The sequence below is a fragment of the Mytilus galloprovincialis genome, chromosome 1 (genome assembly GCF_965363235.1).
Source record: "Mytilus galloprovincialis chromosome 1, xbMytGall1.hap1.1, whole genome shotgun sequence".
In the NCBI taxonomy this organism is placed as follows: domain Eukaryota; kingdom Metazoa; phylum Mollusca; class Bivalvia; order Mytilida; family Mytilidae; genus Mytilus; species Mytilus galloprovincialis.
In genome coordinates, this window is record NC_134838.1 from 108,247,643 (window position 1) to 108,267,409 (window position 19,767).

General features: G+C 30.1%; 1 protein-coding gene and 1 long non-coding RNA gene across 4 annotated transcripts; one reads left to right on the forward strand and one right to left on the reverse strand.

The window, feature by feature from the left end:
* Positions 1-777: 777 nt before the first annotated feature.
* LOC143049926 (src kinase-associated phosphoprotein 2-like) lies at positions 778-15,547 on the reverse strand. 3 transcript variants are annotated; one of them, XM_076223712.1, is made up of 8 exons: positions 15,401-15,547; positions 14,094-14,252; positions 10,128-10,184; positions 6,640-6,717; positions 4,062-4,145; positions 3,563-3,762; positions 2,960-3,065; positions 778-2,297 (listed from the first exon to the last, which is right to left on the reverse strand). In XM_076223712.1, exons 1-8 carry the CDS (start codon positions 15,438-15,440, stop codon positions 1,717-1,719), a joined length of 1,305 nt encoding a protein of 434 aa, XP_076079827.1. In that variant the 5' UTR covers positions 15,441-15,547; the 3' UTR covers positions 778-1,716. The 3 variants fall into 3 exon arrangements, with proteins under 3 accessions (XP_076079827.1, XP_076079819.1, XP_076079833.1); XM_076223704.1 differs by having other exon boundaries at positions 4,056-4,145; XM_076223718.1 differs by lacking the exon at positions 10,128-10,184 and having other exon boundaries at positions 4,056-4,145.
* Positions 15,548-15,568: 21 nt separating this feature from the next.
* On the forward strand, positions 15,569-19,767 carry LOC143049949 (uncharacterized). Its single transcript, XR_012970374.1, has 2 exons — positions 15,569-15,653; positions 17,529-19,767. It is a non-coding gene; the product is annotated as an uncharacterized LOC143049949 (long non-coding RNA).

Genomic DNA, 19,767 nt, shown 5'->3' on the forward strand with positions numbered 1-19,767 from the left:
AGGTACGCACATATCAAATATAGTTATCCTATTACTTATAATAAGAGAGAATTCAACATTACAAAAAATTTGAACTTTTTTTTCAAGTGGTCACTGAACCATGAAAATGAGGTCAAGGACATTGGACATGTGACTGACGGAAACTTTGTAACATGAAGCATCTATATACAAAGTATGAAGCATCCAGGTCTTCCACCATCTAAAATATAAAGCTTTTAAGAAGTGAGCTAACGCCGCCGCCGTCGGATCACTATCCCCATGTCGAGCTTTCTGCAACAAATTTGCAGGCTTGACAATAAATAACTACAGTTTTCCATTTCAAAATTTCAGTAATTATGATCAAGTTTAGTCATAAATATTGTTGAGCATGTTCAGACAGAGGTCCCTCTTAAATTTTCAATGTTAAATCACAAATATTCATGAACAAGTTTTTTTTGACACTGATCATATTTTCACTGATCATATTTGCATATATGCTAAAACTCTTGCCAAAAAACAACCCTTGTCTCAGAACAAAAATTGATATTCAGTTATGATTTTAAACATTTTGAATATATAAAAAAAATATGTATTTTTGAGGGGCTCGTAAAAAGATTTTTTACTAGCCCCTCAAAAATACATAATTTTTTTATATATTCAAAATGTTTAAAATCATGACTGAATATCAATTTTTGTTCTGAGACAAGGGTTGTTTTTTGGCAAGAGTTTTAGCATATATGCAAATATGATCAGTGAAATATCTGTTAACTTTATTACCAAATGATTATAATAATGACAAACTTCAAACTCTTTTATTGTGACAATTCACCTTTTTTTTTTAAATTTATACACATTTTTGAAAGAAAATCATATTTGTATAAACATTGTTTCATTTGATTAAATGAAATAGAGCACCTGTAAATTATAAAACTTACAAAGTTAACATGTTGCATAAGAAAACACTACATCAAATGAAAAGATTTTGAAAAAAACATTCTTTAAGATATAAGTGAGATAAAAGCAGATTTGATTAACTTAATTAAAGTGCCACTTAAGAGTCTGTACTGCATGCTTTACTAAAACATTTCAACATTTCAACAAGTCAGCAAAAAATAACACATTCTTAAAAGTGTACCTAAAAAGTGATAATAATTTTTAGTTGCTAAATCAGGGTATAACATTATACATATTTAAGATATATAATAAAAAATAAGCACCTTAATAATAATGCAAAATGAAAAACTTCATTTTAATTCAGATCTACAAAAAACAAAATATTTCTTTCATAATCTAAACTTTTTAATACTCAGTGACATGCAAATTTATAAAACAATCCACACAGTATTCCTTGGATAACCTGAGTGTCCCTGCACTCACTGTCAAAACAAATATAAAAAAAAAATGTCTGAATATTTTTGAATTCAAAGATAGAATCTTGTCAAGCTAACAATAGAATAAAGGAAAATGGTCAATCATTCAAATTGCAATTCATGTCAAATTCATTTCATTTTTTTTATCAGAGAGAACAAAGGTTTTATTTATATTTCAATCATGAATAAATTAAATTTCAGGGTACACAGATGTATTTTATGCATTAAAAAACCTGCTTCCAATTAACCTTGTCAAAAAGAGTTTAGAACAATATCTCCTTACCGCCCGAATTCATGACAGTGAGTGAAGATATATATATATTTTATCGGTAGATCCAAATAAAAAGTGCACTTAACATTTTCAAGATCAGAATGTTAGTGTCTCTGTATATGCCTCTGTGAGATAATTTTTGGGAACTAATCCAAATTTCCCATTCAGTTCACCAACCCACCATGAGCGGTCATCAAAATCTCTATTTATAATGTAAATAATATCACCCTTTTTAAAAGACAATTCTTTTTCATTGTCCCCAGTACAGTCCCATTTCCCCATAAACATATTTTCAAAGTCATCCTCATTTCTGTAAGATTCTGGTTCCTCCTCCACAACTTTATTTGGTGGTGGAAGAGGGGGAAGTTCTTCTTTCTTCTTAGGTGGCTCCCTTATTGGTGGAAGTGGTCTGCTTTGGTATGGATCATCATCAGGAACTGGGGGTGGTGGAGGACGTGCCTGTCGTGGTGGAGGTACAGATGGCAAAGAGGGAGTTGAGGCATCTTCATACATCTCCTCTTGTATTGGTACAGATGCTCCTTCATCATAAATATCATCTTGTATAGGTTCTGGTGGATAAGACTCTGGTTCTGCTTCATAAATATCTCCTTCTGTTCCATCATCGTAAAGTTCTTGTGTTTCCTGTGCTTCCTCTCCAACAGGCTCATATATATCACCTAAAAAAAAATATATTTATAAAGGATTTACTAATGAAATGTGAAATACTTCATAAGAAAATGTTCTTGTGAAATTATTATTGATAGTGTCCTAGCTAAATCAGGACAAACGTTGATATCAATTTGCAGTGTTTGCAGAGGAGATCATTTTTTTACACAAGATTTCCAACTGTACATATGATGATGAACGGAACAGAATACCATCTGGAAGTTACACTCACGATTTACACATTTCAAAACCTCATATTAAATACTGGTTGAGTAATAGTTACTGCCAGAAATTAACAATGTATATTCTACATTCTTGAACATAATGTCTGTTGGGATGTTATTCTTTGGAATAATCCATTTGTAAGATTTTTTTAATTACGCATTTGACTACTTTTTAAATGTAATGTACATTATCTAGATTTGTGCACCAGAAACAGAGAATTTATACTATGCATATGATGATTTTAAATAATATAAAATTAAAAAAGTTTATCTATTTTCAGTGCATGGTTGAGATATTGATCAACTTTGTAATACAGTAGAGGAATTTTCTTTTCAGTGCAGCATCATCAAAATCGAAATAGTTGAAAGTAACTCGATAGACAGCAGTAAAACTTAAATGTAAATATTGTATTAAAAAAAGAATATTATCCAGTTACAGAATGGCTTACCATCATCTTCATTATCAACATCTGTGATTTTAGACGGAACAACAACACTGGCTTGTTTGACTGCAGTTTTCCATTCTTCAACTTCACTTTTACTTGAAGCCATAAACTGGAATAAACATTTTTTTAAATATTTTGAACAAGAAAATATGAGAATTTTCACATCCCACTCATTTTTTTCTCTCTCACTAAAACAAATTGTACAATAGACAAAAATGGTATCAATCACCATGGCATATGTTGCGGGATTTGACAAAAAAAATTTAAAAAATTGACTTCAAATATTAATAGAAATTTACGCAGCAAAACTACATAATTTTAAAAATGAGAATTCTGTGGACAGATTCTCAAGAAATCAATATTTCAAGAAAGTAATGTTATGTCATCTGTTGTGCATTATAAGTGAAAAAATAAAAATAAGTAGTAGAATTGCCAATGAGACAACTCTCCACCAGTGACAAATGATGCAGATCTATTTCACATTTTTCAATTGTTGTTTCTCTAAAATCATGAAAACCACATGTATCATTTCTATCAATGATTATAGGTATCTTGACGATTTCCAAATGCATACATATTTCTATAATTAGGTTAAGATATACTTACTTCATAGGTTCTGTTGGCAGGTCTAACAAGTTTAAAGCAAAGTTCCTTTTTCTTTTCTTCCTTCACCATCTCTGGTGCTTCTTCAAAACTATAATCTGATAATCTGAAAGCCCCACTCATTTTCTTTGATGTTTTACCATCAAAGTAGAAAAATATATTGCCTTTAATGACACACCATCTTTTTTGCATTGTCTTCAGACCTGTAAAAATATGTATAAATAGCATGACAGTCAAAGCCTATATTTTAAAGTTGTAAGTTATGGGGAATATCCATAGTGATTAAGGAAGATTCATTATTCAAACATATTGCGTAATAATAAACTTATCGCAATGGGGACATACTACTTTAAGATAAAGACTTTGACTGTCATGCTTTAATATAAAAAGACAAACTACCCATCCATGGTCAGTGATCAAACATTTTATTTCCAACCATTTAAACTTTTGCAAACCTTTTATAAAAATAAACATGCTTAGAATCCAAGCTACATACTAATACCTGTAGGTCTTTTCTTTTCCAAAAATCCAGCCTTTGTGAAATTAGTAAGGTCCATGGCCGGCACATTTGGTATGTCTGCACTACCTGTAACACCAAACATTTAATTTGTATCATTTATTAACATTAATGATTTTTAATTTTTCAACTATCATAACTATAACATACTGATGAGACAAATCAGAAAGGATTCCGCATTACAGTATAAATCTTTCTTTGGTAAATTTGATACCGTGGATTCATTATTAACCCTGAATTATTAATTTACGTGGATTAAGTAGGTTAAGGTGAACCATGAACTTAAATGCTCAACTAAATCTTAAAAAAACCTTGAATTCAAAACCTTCCCCGAAAATTTGTACCCAAGAAACAAATGAATCCACAATACATAAAACTAACAACTGTATCACGAGTATCATACTCAATAACGTTACAAATGTTTAAAAATAAACTTTTTTTCAGAGCAAAGTAACCTTTTTGGTGCAGAGGTAGTTTCTTAAGAAAGTACATTGTATTTAGATAAACAAAACAAACAATGCCAATTAGTGATTTACCTTTGTCTTTATTCCTTATACTTATTCTAGTATATAAAAACTCCATGTTAAAAAGGAAATTTCATTGTAACTACCACAATGTATTAAATCCTATATAACCTATATTAATGTAAAGTAATTTGCTTGACCAGGATGTCAGATGTTTAATGTTATACATACCAGGATTTACCTAGATAATTACTGATCAAAAGATGTCAGTTTAAAGAATACAATTTACATAGACCTGAGTTGTTTCCTCACCAGGGGAAATATACATTCATGGTTAAATTGTATCATAATTCACTGTGGATTCATTTATTTTCGTGTGTATCAATCTATGTGGATATTTGATCTCATGGATTTACATAAGTCTGCATACAAGCATATAGAAAATGTGTACCTCTTTGAACATTTAAATCTGTAGTTCACAAAATCTTCAAAAATTGACATCCCAGGAATAAAAATGAAAGTACAGTTTGACATTATTTTAGAATTGTTGGATTATTGAAGGTAAAAAGCATTTGCATTAATCAGTACTTGTAATGTAAGTTTATTTTTCAGTCAATAGCATATGTTTATATATGAACATTTTATAAAATGAAACTTTTATCTCTCTTTTGTTGAATTTATAAAAGTTACTTTAGTTCTTCCACTTTCAATTTTTATAACTGTTAGGTTAATGCCCTGCCATGCCTGTAAGTCCAGTTAACACACAGGTAATTCCAAACACATAAATGCTTTACTCTCTTAATTGTAATGGTGAACACATATTTTCAAATTAATCAAAATATATTTGAAATGGCATCCAAAGCAGAAATGAACAATAAACACATGAACCACATTTACAATGTCAAATTAAGTCCTGACATAAAATAGATGCATGCGCTTCTTTATGGGTGCCTTGTAGTATTAAGCAATGGTCTTGTGTATTTAGAAACTGGTAACGATTAACAAAAATGTGTGATGAGAGGTTGAATAAAAGAGTTTTTTTATGGAGTAATTCCTACCGAAAGGGTAGAATAAAAAATTGGCAATTAAGAGTAAATTCCAAATTTATAAGTCTTGGTATGAACAGTTTATGTAATACTAATTATATTCTAAGTAAGAATGATATAAAAGGTATCGAAAATGTATTATTTGAAAATTTTAAGCAGGAGTGGTTAATAAAACTGATTTCTAATGATACAAGTAAATTATGAACTTACAGAAAATTTAAATGTGTATATAGTGTTGAGAATTATTTGCTTAAAAATATGCCTGGTAAATACAGGAGTGCTATGTCTAAAATTCAGTGTGGTGTTGCACCTATTAGAATAGAAACAGGAAGATACCAGAATTTCTGTTTAGAAAAAAGATTGTGTTTTAGTAATGATATTGAAAATGAAAAACATGTTTTATTGCAATGTCCAATATATGCAGATTTACGTGATAGCTTTTTTAATCATGCTAGTCACTTTGAGAATAGTTTTATTAGTATGCTTGATGGTGAAAAACTTATATTTATGTTTAATAATGATGATATGCAATTTTATACTGCCAAAATCTGCCATGATATATTATTATAATAGAAAAAGTGTTTTATATGTTTAATGATTGTAAATTACTTTTACATGTTTTATGTCAATATGTTTTAATCAGCTTCTCATTACTCTTTTTTGAGTGTTTTATGTATAAGCTGAAATTAACCTTTTATATAGGTCGATGTAACACATAGGTTTAATACGTGTATATATTTATATAAATTTTTATGTATATGTGTTTTAGTCAGTCTCTCGTTACTCTTTTTAGAGTGGCTTATGTTTACGCTGTTGTTTAATATATTTATATGTTTTAGATGTACGTACATAAGGTGAGACTTTAATAAAGAATTTGTCTTGTCTAAAATTCAAATTCAGATCAATCAGATACATGATCATTATCAACATGAACTTTTGAATTGTTTGCAATTTAGTTCATTTCATGAAAATTTAACTAATACATTAAATAAGTTTGAAATTACCCATTTTAGAGCCATGTCACTGAAGTTTTTATGTATTCAATATACTCACTATCAGCATAAGGGTCTTCTGTTTCATCTGTATTAGAACTACCACCAGTTCTTGTTGATTCATCATCTTTTGGTACATCTGTAATACAAATTCATAAATTGCAAAAAAATTGGAATATATATGTATTGAAACCCAAGATTTGATTATCTTCAACAGAGGAAAAGGAAAAATAGTTCAAATATTTTGATTGTGTTGATATCTTCCTTATGAACAATGATGTGTTATCATTAATTCTTTTACTATATATATGAAAATGAATACAGCTGCATATGTATGTTATACTTACAATAATGAAATATAACACACTGTCTAATGCAAATGATGTGATATACATGCAGGGATCCAGTATTTTGGGTAAAAGCAATATATGAAGAGATATGGGTTCCTGCAGTAGCGGTCATTATTATGTATTATTTTTTTTAAAACAACATTTACATATTAAATGTTCCTGATTGTATGCAACTCAAACTCTGTCCCTATGATACATGTTTGGAATGAACTTCAAAATTATTTGTATCTAATCAAAAGATAATTACTTACAATAAATCAAGACTTATATCTCCCCCATTATAAAATTACAATTACATTGTATCATGTGTCTTTGGAAAGTAAATTATTAATGCAATATTTTAAATTGAGTTATCTCCCTTTTGTCCATACAAAAAGTAAAAAAATCTTATTAACAAGTTGCTTTCTTAAAAAAAAGAATTGCAATCGTAAACCCAAATGCTTGTTTTTCATTATATATTAGATAATTGTTTAATAAAGATGTATTGTTTTATATTACTTTTGTTGTATAAGAATTAGAAACTGACATTGATTGTTTACTGAATGTAATACCGGCGGCACACATCAATTTATAGCTCCGACGTACGTCGGCCATGGTAAAAGATCATGCACGCTACCAAAACACTAGTAATTTTGGATGGTTCAACCTGTCAATCATATCTGTATCATGTGCACAACGAGCTAAAAGCGTGTATTGGGCGTGCGAAAAGTGTACTAAGCATTTATCAGGCGTTCAGGTGACGTATGTTGGCGTATGTCTGGAGTTTGTCTAACGTAGATGGAATGTATTTTTTTAATAAAAAGTAATTTAAACACAGAAAATAACTTTGAATTTGCATTTTAAATGAAAACAAAAACGGAAATATACTTTCATAATTAATTTTAACTTTATTTTCAATAAACAATATTTTTTTGAAAAATCCTCATTTTTTACACCTATTCGAGGCACGTTTTTTAGATTATGTATACACGTCCTTGGTCTATCCTAGACGTAAAATTTCAAGAAAGTGCAAGAAAGACTAGCTTCCTTTGAATTTCAGTTGAAAAAAATAGCCTGATTCCCTAGACTCATAATCTTAAATGACTTGAAATGATAGTAATACTTCTTTTATAGATTTTAGTTAACAAAACACATTTCGAATATAAACTAAATCGTATTGCTTACATGAAAATCTTATCTCATATCTAAACACAGTTGGTTTCAACGTTTGACTCTAATTAAAATAACCACACATATATTGAAAGTAAATATTAGCAGCTTGTAATTGCGTGCAGGGAAGTATTCAAATGATAATTAAAAGTAGCTTGCGTCATAATAAATTATGCATCCTATGTAACATATCTCTAGATGGCAACTTTAAGATGCTAATGCTTATTCAACAGGTCAATTAATAAGCTATTGCACATTTATATGCAAGGTTGCCTTGGAAAGAACAGATGTATTCCAAATAACATCCGGTGTTGCGAAAGACTACGGACATCGTCCAATATATACTGTGTAAACATGAGGGGTTTACGCAATTAAAGATTGGAATATAATATATGAAATTGCTTCCAATGGGCATGCCAGGGTATAAAGAGACAGCATTTTGTCTGTGTACTCATAAACACAAGTAGCCTGAAATTCAGTGGTTGCCTTTGGTTCATTTCTGGCATGCAATTTGTTTTTCATAATTGGTTATGTTTGGGTTTATTTTCATTTGAATTGTTTTCCATTTTTCATGTCAGCGCCTTTCAAAGCCAACTATATGTTTTCTCATTGTTGAAGGCTGTACACTTGCCTATACTTGTTTACATCTACTTCTTTTGAACACATTTAAGAACTTTATCAATGAATCCTTTAAAAAATAAGATTTAACATACAAATGTTTCACCTTTAGAACATGCATTATAAAAATAAAACCAATATAAATATATTAATTAAAGTAAAATATACATGTATTAATTTAAGTAAAATTAAATGATCTGATGTAGTTTTCACGAACTGCTAGCCTAAAAAGTGAAATCCTCTGATTACTGACACTAGCTCTAACATCAGAAATTCTGCAGATTCATTTCTTTTATTAAAATAAGATAAAAATCCATCAACATAAGTTAATCAAAATAGACTTCTATCCATAAATTTAAAATCGTGAACCTACAATACTGAAAAAAATGCATTTTAAGAATTAAAAAAAGCTATGACTTACAATATTACGAAAGTTTTAAAGCAATGGTTACCAGAATTAAGAATTATTGAATATTTTTCATTAAACCAATTAAATACAGCATCTGCTTTTAAACACTCAAAATTCATTAATTCTCCTTATTTTGTACCTATTTTATGATATTTTGTACTCCATAATTATGAATTAAATATTTGGCTTGATCCACCATGAATGAAAATGCAGGTTTATCTTTTCATACTAGAAATATTAAAATGTAAAAAAAAAAAAAATCTGTTAAATAATAACATTACCAAGTACATATGTTTCAACTTTAGAGGAGACAAACATTTTAATATACTCCTTTAAAAGTTATATACATTATTGATAAATAGTGTCTTAACACCTTTTTTGTATTTAGAACTGATTTTTTTTTTACATCCCTAAAAACCAAAATGTTAATTTCCACACCTTTAAATTTAAGATCTTGCTGTTACAGCATGCAATTTGCTACTTTTTTCTTCACTGTAGTAGGTTAAATGTATGGAAAGACACTTCAAATCAGTACTAAATTGATAAACAACCAATCCTCGTCATGCTTGTTAAACCTTCATATTCATGCTGATAACCAAAGGTGACCTTAAATAAACGTCAATTGATTTGAGACAACAAGATATTTGTACAATTTTGGCAGAAATTTCAATTATTTTAAAGAAACTAATGATTTACTGAAAACCAAAGAATTAATTGCCATCATACATCAGAACCATTCAAGGACAATACCTTAAAGAAGAAATGGTTGACTAAATTTTTTGTTAAGTCTGTAATCCTGTAACACAGATATTCTTAGGAAATCTGTCATTTACCAGTATTGCCTTTGCTGTATTTTACTACAACATAAGACTGTATGATGATACACCATCTCAAATGTAATACTAACCTTTGTTCAAATTAGTAAAAATTGAGGAAATATATTACAAAACATTTTAAATAATTTCCTGAAACCAAAAGTAAAATTGAGAAACCAGATAAATCATGATACATGCAAAATCTTACCAATCCATGAAATAATACGACTGTTCCTTCTCCATCGAGTTAATGTGCCAAACCAGTCTAAGGCACATAAGGCAATCAAATTAACACACTCATATATACACATGTAAAAGTTATAATGCCAAAAAGAGCAAAATAACATATACCTTTTAAAAAAATACTTATTGGAAATGTAATTTGATGGTCTGACTTATTCAAATGCTTACTTCAACAATAATTGTATATATAGTATAAAAGAAAACTAACATTGTACTCCTTGTAAAAGAAAAAATTACATTGTAATTGTTATAAAAGAAAGATTACATTGTAATTGTAAAAGAAAAATGACATTGTAAATGTTGTAATAAAAAAGTGACATTGTATATGTTGTGAAAGAAAAGTAACTTTGTAAATGTTATGAAAGAAAATTTAAAGTAATTGTAGGATTAAATAGTGTCCCCCATAAAATTATGTCCCATGAACAAAATTTCACAGACATGATCTGTGAAATTTGGTCCAGGACATAATTTTATTATAAAATATTGTCCACCTCTATGTAAAAGTGTCCCTTGGCAAGAGATTCTATTTTCATAGTAAAATCATGTCCATATTGCATAAAAGTCTTGTCTTATACCAAAAAATTTATTTAACAAAAAATAATAAGACTAAATTGACATTTGTATTTAAATAAGCAATAGGAATCTATGAATTGTTTTAACATCTTTGAATTATCCTTTTTAACAAAATCAAAAATGTCAGGAATAATATTCATAAATGCTTGATTGCAATTATGATTGAATATCAAGTTTAAATGTTTGCTCTTGTGTTGTTGTTTTTTGTCAACATTGATATAATACATTTCATTGTTTTTAATGTGAAACTGCTTTGCCTTCCTTTTAAATGATCTATCATTATTTTCAAATTCTGGAGGGTATTGACCATCACACACATAATTATACAGCTGTTTATATTCATCACTTTCCATTTTTGTTCACATCTGTGTTGTCTTTATTTAAATTTCAACTATTATTTTAAAACTAATTGATTAAAACATTTCAATGATTTCTAAATTATTTCCCTTCATTAGGGACAGAAAAAATGGCTACACTATGAAATATTGTCCTTTGTGACATATTTTTATATAACATCCAAGAAATTATGTGCAAGTACTAGGGACAATTTTTCACTAAGGGAGACACTATTTTATGGTTTACAAATGTGATATTTTGTCCCTTGAACAAAATTTCACGGCTGAACTGTGAAATAATGTTCTAGAGGACTCAATTTCATGGGACACTTTTTTGGCTTACAAAATCACTAAAATATAATAATCAGTAACAGAATGTTCTTCTTTCTCTTTAAACTATATCAGCTTTATAACTGTAAATTCAGAAAACTGTAAGAATTCATTATTGCACATTCTTGATGGACTGATATAATACAACATTTACTTTATGTGATTCCTAGAATCTAGACTAAATGAATGTTCAGTACAGAAAAAAACAAAATGGAGCTTTTGTTACTTCCTGTAGTTATAAGTGTAGCAATAAACTAGTTGAATAGAATTGTAATCCTTTATTTTTAAAACTATCATCTTTAAATTCATATCTTTTGTTCAGCTCTACATTAAAACTGCTTCACAGCTTTGTGACATGTTAGACCCCGTTCACACTAGGACATTTTTATCGATTTAAACTAAATCGGTTCACTTTAGATCGATTTAAGGGCCAATGTGAACGCTTTGAATCGATCTTCAATCCGTCTAAACTATATATATGTCTCTGTTTACAGACATTTAAAACAAACTGAAAACATTTGGTCTTCGCCATCGCATAGATTTGTGAAATCTGTGTCTTCTTTTCTTATGATGAGTTTTTTTCTTTTCAGGAACCGCAATACTTCGTCGTGTTGTAACTTCGTTACTACAGATATTTTTTTCAAAATTAAAGAAAACAGCAATAACACCTGTACCAAAACGTTACCTTAAATTCTGATTCAGGAAAACAATAACTTTATCCAATTTTTTTTTCAAGTGTGTGTGTCAGACTATTAATAGATGAATTTAATAAATCAGTTCTATTTATACACAATGTTTACAGTTTTACGGGTAAAAAGGTTAGATCGATTGCGTTTTTAATTGTAGTGTGAACGCAGTGGATCGGTTTAGACCGATATAGATCGTTATGATTAAAGATAATGTGAACACTAACTGGTTTTATTTAGATCGATTCAAGTTAGATCGATTAAAATAAAATGCTAGTGTGAACGGGGTCTATTTCTTATGTAAACTGACTAAGTGAACAATTCTGTAAAAATGGTAACAACAATTACATTTTAAAATATGTGCAGTCCAGAGGGTTTACTGAATGATAACTTAACCTAAATATCATAAATATGGATACTATGATAAATAACTAACTGGAAAAAGTTCTAACAATAATTTGCTAACAAATGTATCATAGAGAGAGAACTAAGTAATTTGATATTAAATAATAAGGCTTCTAGGCAAATTTCTGTTACTTTCTCTTAATTATTTCAGAGAAAAAGCCATATAAAATTAAAAAGACAAATTGACAAATGAACAAAGAAATATTTCATTTTAAAGGTCCTTTATATCATGTATATAGAACCTAACATCCTTGAGGAAGGAGAACAAATACTCCAAATTCTGTAACTTTAAAATTTTGTTTTCCCAGCAGGTAGAAAGTATGATGATGGTGTACATTAATATGATGGAAGGAAATGGTGTACTTGACAAATTTACTGAAAATTCATGGGTAAGATTTAAGGGCACTTAAATGCCTATTCAACATCTCCTTGTAATTTTCTTTAACCATAGGATACTTTTGCTACAAGTTTTGTAATATTCCACATAACTTCTTCCTAAATATTTTTAAATCAAATCTTATACTATTTTCTGATTACTTAATCTTCATATAAAACTTGTTTCTAAATTAACATGTGTAAAGTAATATGAACAGCAGTATAAACTAAAATAAAACTTTAACACATTATTTATATCCTTGTACAAATCTCAACTGACAATGACTGACATCAGTTTAAAAACAGCTTTAAAAGCCTGATGGGTAAAAAGCAGTATCTCACTATAATCTTGTTTTCTTTTAGCTGCCTGCATAGTGCAAAGGAGTTATAGCTAGAATCAAATTGTACTCTACCAAGCCAAGAAATAAAGGATGAATTCATTGTACCATTTTTTATTTTTCGTTGCTGTCTTCTCCCTAATTGTTAAATGCAACAATATTTCTAATATATATAATATATATATATACAATGTATGCTTGAGTTACATGCTAAAACATGCAGTATTTACTGGTAATACAAAGTATCTATGATGATAACATTATTTAATGTGAACATGAGCTATTAACTACATATACTATTATGTCTCATACTGCAATAAACAGGTATATATATCAAGTAATGTAAATTCTTTTATCATTTATCATAACTGATTAATATCCTACACTCAATAAAAAAAATTTAGAAAAACTTCAGGCGTTAACAAATACTGCTTTTAAAGGTGTTAGACCACAATTCAAAATCATGATTTATTCATGCAACCATGTTTTTTTTTCAATTTTAACAGCTTTCAAAATATTTTATCTTATTTAAGTTTAACTCGTCGTAAATCAATTGTAACTGATTTTATGCCCTTTATGGGCCCTGTAATTTGGGAAATAAAAATATCCTATTCTATTCTATATATATTTCTATTCTATTCTATATATCCTGAATTGTACATGTATCACCTTTTTTTAGCCAATTTGCAACAAAATTTTTAAGTTACTTAAATATTAAGTAAATAATGACACCAAAAGCACTATTTTTTTTGTCAGATAATGATACTTTTAAGTATGTTCTAAATTGGAATACAACTAAAGTCATATTCAAAATCATGTTATAATTATATAAGAACAAACAATTTCATTTTGCAACTAAAGATCTCCATTACTAAAAATATATTTTTACCTTTAGCTGGTTTAACTTGTTCTGCAGTGTGCACACTTCCTAATTGTGGCCATTCTTCCTTAAGTTTGCATATTTTTTCTATTATTTCTTGTTTATAGCTTTTTGCAGATTTCCCCAATTTCTCATTCTTCAATGTCTCTATTAGAAACTTTTCAATATCTGAAATATACCAATTTCTATCATCATGAAATAAAATGTACAAGTTATAAAATAAACAAATAAACATTAATATAATTTAACTGTGAACTTTTAATTTTTATAATACGAAAATATGAAGGGAGTCATCAAAATATGCCATATTGGTAGTTTTAAATTGTAACTCAGCTATGTTCAGCTTTTAAAGTGGTCACATGGAATGTTTAACTCCTGGCCATTCTGATGCGAAGAGGACGTTTACGGTATGCAGGAGGTTGCGTGGAAACAAGATATTTTGGCCATATTTCCAGTTTGGCGTTGGTTGTTTCAGCCACATGTCAACTTCAGCCATGTAATAAAAGTAGTTTAGCTGAGAGTTTAAGTAAACTTTTATTTAAGATTAAAAGATATTTTGTTGAACTGGTATTTTATGACTCTCATTTATTTACCTTTTATAACTTTAAAAAATAAGTAGTATATGAAAGTTAATAAGAAGTTGATTGAAGATAACACTTACCATTATTTTTTATAATCAATTTGATATTTGAAGAACATGAAGTAAACAAACATTTTAAAAGTTGCATTAGTTGTCTCGTTTCAACAACAAAAAATGGATTATAAAGAGTGCTTAACAGTCTAAAGCTAAGTTCAAGCTTATAAAAATATTTTTTTTTATTAAAAAAAAGTCTGTATCACATATACAGAAAAATAACTTACCTATTTTTAGGCACATTTTAGGCATTCAGGAAAAAAGAAAAAATGGACCAAAACGACCAAGGTCAAACTAGTGTATGGCCAAAACGTCATAAGGCTAAACAGTTTCATGGCCGAAATGTCTCAAAAGCATGTCATGCTAATCAGCTAATGGAAGGTTGACATACAAACAAAAGTGGTTGGAGGAATTCAGAGGGGAAATGCTAAATCCTGAATTCCAGAAAAAATGAAGCATTCTCTCTTGTTTCATAAAAAAACAACAACTAATGAATGGTTATAGAGAATCCCGATAAGTGTAAATCCCGAATTTCCCCAAAATAACAATTCATACATGTCTCGAACAAAAATGGTCCGCCCTGAAAACATCACTATCCGAGTTACGGAGTATGTATTTATAAAAGGTTTTTCTATTCATAATCTTTTAAAAAGAAAGTAGGGCTAGCGGTTGTGCATTTTACCTGATAATAAAGACTTAATAGATTCGTGAAACCCTGACATAATGTTGGTTCTTTCACTTATAATTTACTGATGATGTTATCTTCCTTCTTCCTGGTTAATTTTTTCAGTCCATATCACATGAAAAGATCCGAGACTGATGAAAATACGAGAGGGTTTCCTAAAAGACCCCATTTACATTGGTTCACATCCCCTTCCACGAAGCTATCCATCGCTCATCGGCCCTAGGGAAGTTGTGTGACTGAAAAGCAAAAGGTACATACATACAAGATTAAATGCAACATCCAGTCAGTTGGATTTTTTAAAGAAGGGAGGTGCGATCATTTTATCGGAGACGTAAAAGGGGTAGGGGGAGGACCTTTTTTACTTATCGCTGTTTTCCCGCCATTTACAATTTACTGGCGAAAAAAAGTATAAAGTGGCGAAAAAATAACCCTTTACCACCCTCTGTAATCTCTGTCCTGCCTTTTTGTTTTTCACTCTGTTCGGTCCTGCCTTTTTTTTTTTTGTTTATCCAGACTTTTTTTTACCTAAATTGTCATCCTGACTTTTTTTTTTTGCAAGTGTCTCATCCTGCCTTTTTTTTTTACTCAAAACTCCTGTCCTGCCTATTTTTTTCAAATTTCATCCTAGCCCCCCCCCCATAAAAATCAAATGGTAGCTCCCTTATTTATATGAGCTATGAACTTTTTGGGGAATGTTAGTTACAATTCATTTACGGTACCTGTGATTCCTTTTTATGCCCCGTCGTTGCAGTGAGCATTAACAGAGGCGGAAAAAATTTGGTTGCTTATTTAGGGAATCACTGGAGCGGACCCCCTCTTAGGCAGTCAGTGGGCCCCCACTTTTGAAAATTTCTGGATCCGCCACTGATTAAGTTTTACACTTGTCCGTCTACATACATCCCAAAATTGGTTTCCATGCTCTTGTAACGGTTTATTTCTTACAGATTTCACAGAACCTTGTGAAATAGAATCCCATTGACTACTATGTATTAAAGTTACTTACAATCAATATATACCTGACAATAATTATAAATCAATTACAAACGAAAGTGAACCAACACCTGGTGAGTCTGTAGTATGGTAGAGTCCATAAAGTGGATACCTCGCCGGGTATGCAGGGTCGTTATGATAAAAAAACATAAAATGTAGAGAGTCTTATAACAACAACACTTTAGGGACTGCTGCAGAAAATTTATTGATCGACATGTTTTGGTGCCTAGGGCACCGTCATCAGGATAAAATAATTATAAATATTTCACAAAGGTAGAACAAATTTGCATAATTTATCAATTAGAGGGAGGTAATTATAATCAATTTATATTGTAAAGATATTAATATTATATTCCTGAATCTATTTTATAGTGAAATTTTCCTTTGAATCTTATTTTTTATATTAATTTATATGATTTTTTTTTTTACTTAAAACATGATTTTATAAGACAGAAAATATTGCACAGGTAAATACTATCCAGATGTTGAAATTGTTTTGGTTCCTATCAGTGGGGGATCTAGAAATTTACATAAGTGGGGGCCCACTGACTGACCTAAGAGGGGGCCTGCTCCAGTCACGCTTCAATGATTCCCTATATAAGCAACAAAATTTTTTTCCAAAAAGGGGGGGGCAGCCCCCCCCCCCCTAAATCCGCCTCTGCCTATATATTGTTATGCTATGATTCATCTGATTTCCACATAATCAACATATTCTTGCATATTTATTTTATATAGTTAAAAGTATCGTCATATTTTGATTCTTCCATTAATGTTTACTGTTTACAAACGTAATGCATATATTTCTACCTTTAAATTTTATATTTAGTACTGAGATTTGAAAACAACTCACTTTTACCTGTATTTCACTTACCTTATTTTATATATATTAAATTAATCATAATATCATTTCCCATTTATTTGTAGTATTAACATAGGCGGATCCAGGCCCCCCCCCTTTTGTGGGAAAAATTTGGTTGCTTACATAGGGAATCACTGGAGCCGCCCCCCTCCCCCTTTACAAAAGTTCTGGACCCGACACTGATTAAGTCTATCAAATATATTATATTTAGTTTTGTTTGCTTTTATTTAATTTTGTTCATTTCATTTTGTTCATTGCTTTTTGTTTTCATTTTAGCACAGCCAAAGTCCCATCATAGTAATGTTTACAGTGACTGGACAATTGGAAACACTTTACCATGGCTTCTCCTATAAATCCAGAAATTTCAAACGCGGATCTGACAACATGTCCCATATGTTTGGAACAAATGAAAGTTCCAAAGTGTTTGCCTTGCCTGCATTCATTTTGTGAAACATGCATAGTAGCCTATTGTGAACACTTCACAGCTGCATCTGGTAATCAGCAGACATTAGAATGTCCAGTTTGTCGTTCAGTATTAAATTACACAAAACCTAAAGGAACCTCGGAAACATTGTTAGTTTCTCCTGAAAAATGGGTACAAACACTTCCTTTAAACTTTCTCATTGTTGAACTTCTAGAAAGAAAACAATTTGAGAGCACAAACAAAATGTGTTTTTCTTGTGAACGACTTGGAGAAAAGTCAGGGGCTAATAACTTTTGTAAAGATTGTGGAGAACTCTTATGTGAAATGTGTACTAAATATCACCGTGCTAACAAATTAACAGCTACACATAATATACATCTGTTTACTGAGCTTTCAAGGGATGAACTCAAAAATTTCAAACAATGCTGTAACTGGCATCCTGGAGAAATGCTTAAATTGTACTGTTGTGATCATGAAATTGAATGCTGTTCATTGTGCGTATCAGTGGATCATAGGAGATGTGCTACTGTGAAAACAATAGAGATTGCTGCAAAAGATATTTGTCAATCTGACTTACCAAAGAATATAAAAGAAACCTTAGTATGCAGTAAACAGAAACTCAAAATATTAAGAGAAAGGTTCATTGAGGATTCCAAAAAATTTGAAGATCAAGTTCTTTCTATTGTTGAAGAGCTAAATGACTTCAGACGAGATATCAAGACCAAGGTTGATATTATTTCTGACAAACTGACTGCTGAATTGACACAGTTTTCAGAAAACAGCGAGAGGAAATATAGCACAAAGGTTAAAGAATTAGATGATAGAATCGCTGTCATTGACAATGAATTGAGCATTTTCACAACTGTTTTTGAAAAGGCATCAAATGTTCAGATAATGGCTACGATGAAGGAACTTGGAAAAAAATCTCCTCTACATACCACGTTTACGAATCATTTTACAAATACCTACTTTCATTCACATTTAACATCAACTGTTAGTAAAGAACTAGACAAAATCAATAATGCCTTAGAAAAATGTATGGTGTCAACAGTCAGCCAGCAATGTGAATTCCCATTAACCTGTAATCTGCTGCCTAGTGTCAAGTTAAAATTAATATCTGAAATCAAAAAAGAAAAACGGAACAATGAAGCATGCTTTTCTAGCAATGGATACATTTTTGTAGCTGATTTTTATTCAAAATGCATTGAGGTGTACAGTATTGACAGTACAAAGTTAATTACTCTCCAGCTTCAATATTCACCATATGATTTAGCTTCTGATGGACATGGCTATATTGCTTTACTAAATGATATGGATGGAAGTATAGAATTCTTAAACGAAAATACACTCATAATTGAACAGAAACTTTCTATTAACAAAAACTCAGATGGTATTTCACTAAATGAAAATTTCCTTGTTGTTAGACAGGAAAAGACCATTGAATGTTATGACCGTTTAAAAGGAACATTATGCACCAAAGTTGAAGGATTACCAGGGCTTGAAAACTCAAGTTATGTCCATGTAAACAAAAAAGGATTTTATTTTTCATGTGGTGACATTATATACTTTAAAACATTTCCAGACCTACCAGAAGGTGAAAGTGACAGCTTTATTTATACTGATCATACATTTGAGGGTGTAGAAGCTGTAGAAACTGACGATAAAGGAAATGTATATTATTCGGATTATGAAGCAGATAAGATTGGTCTGATGTCATGTGATGGTTCGAAATCATATGCCTTTGACGTGCAGGAGGAATTAATAAGGCCAATGGGTCTTTGTTTAAGTAAGGATCAGAAGTACCTGCTAGTCACAAATGATATGGGTAGTACTATATATGTGTATGAAATAGAGAAGGATGGGTATTTAGGAGTAGAGGCTGATGTAAGTGAAAATGTTGGTGCACAACTCATTGGGGAAATGGAGAAGATCAAAGCCATCATTTTAAGCATGGTACATGTACATGGAAATTGAAAGATTAGTAACAAAAATGTACCAGCCAACTTCAGAACATTTAAATAGAATTTAAGTAAATAAAAATTACTTTTACTTGGTTACAAATGTAATTGAAAATAAACCTATCAATTCGAA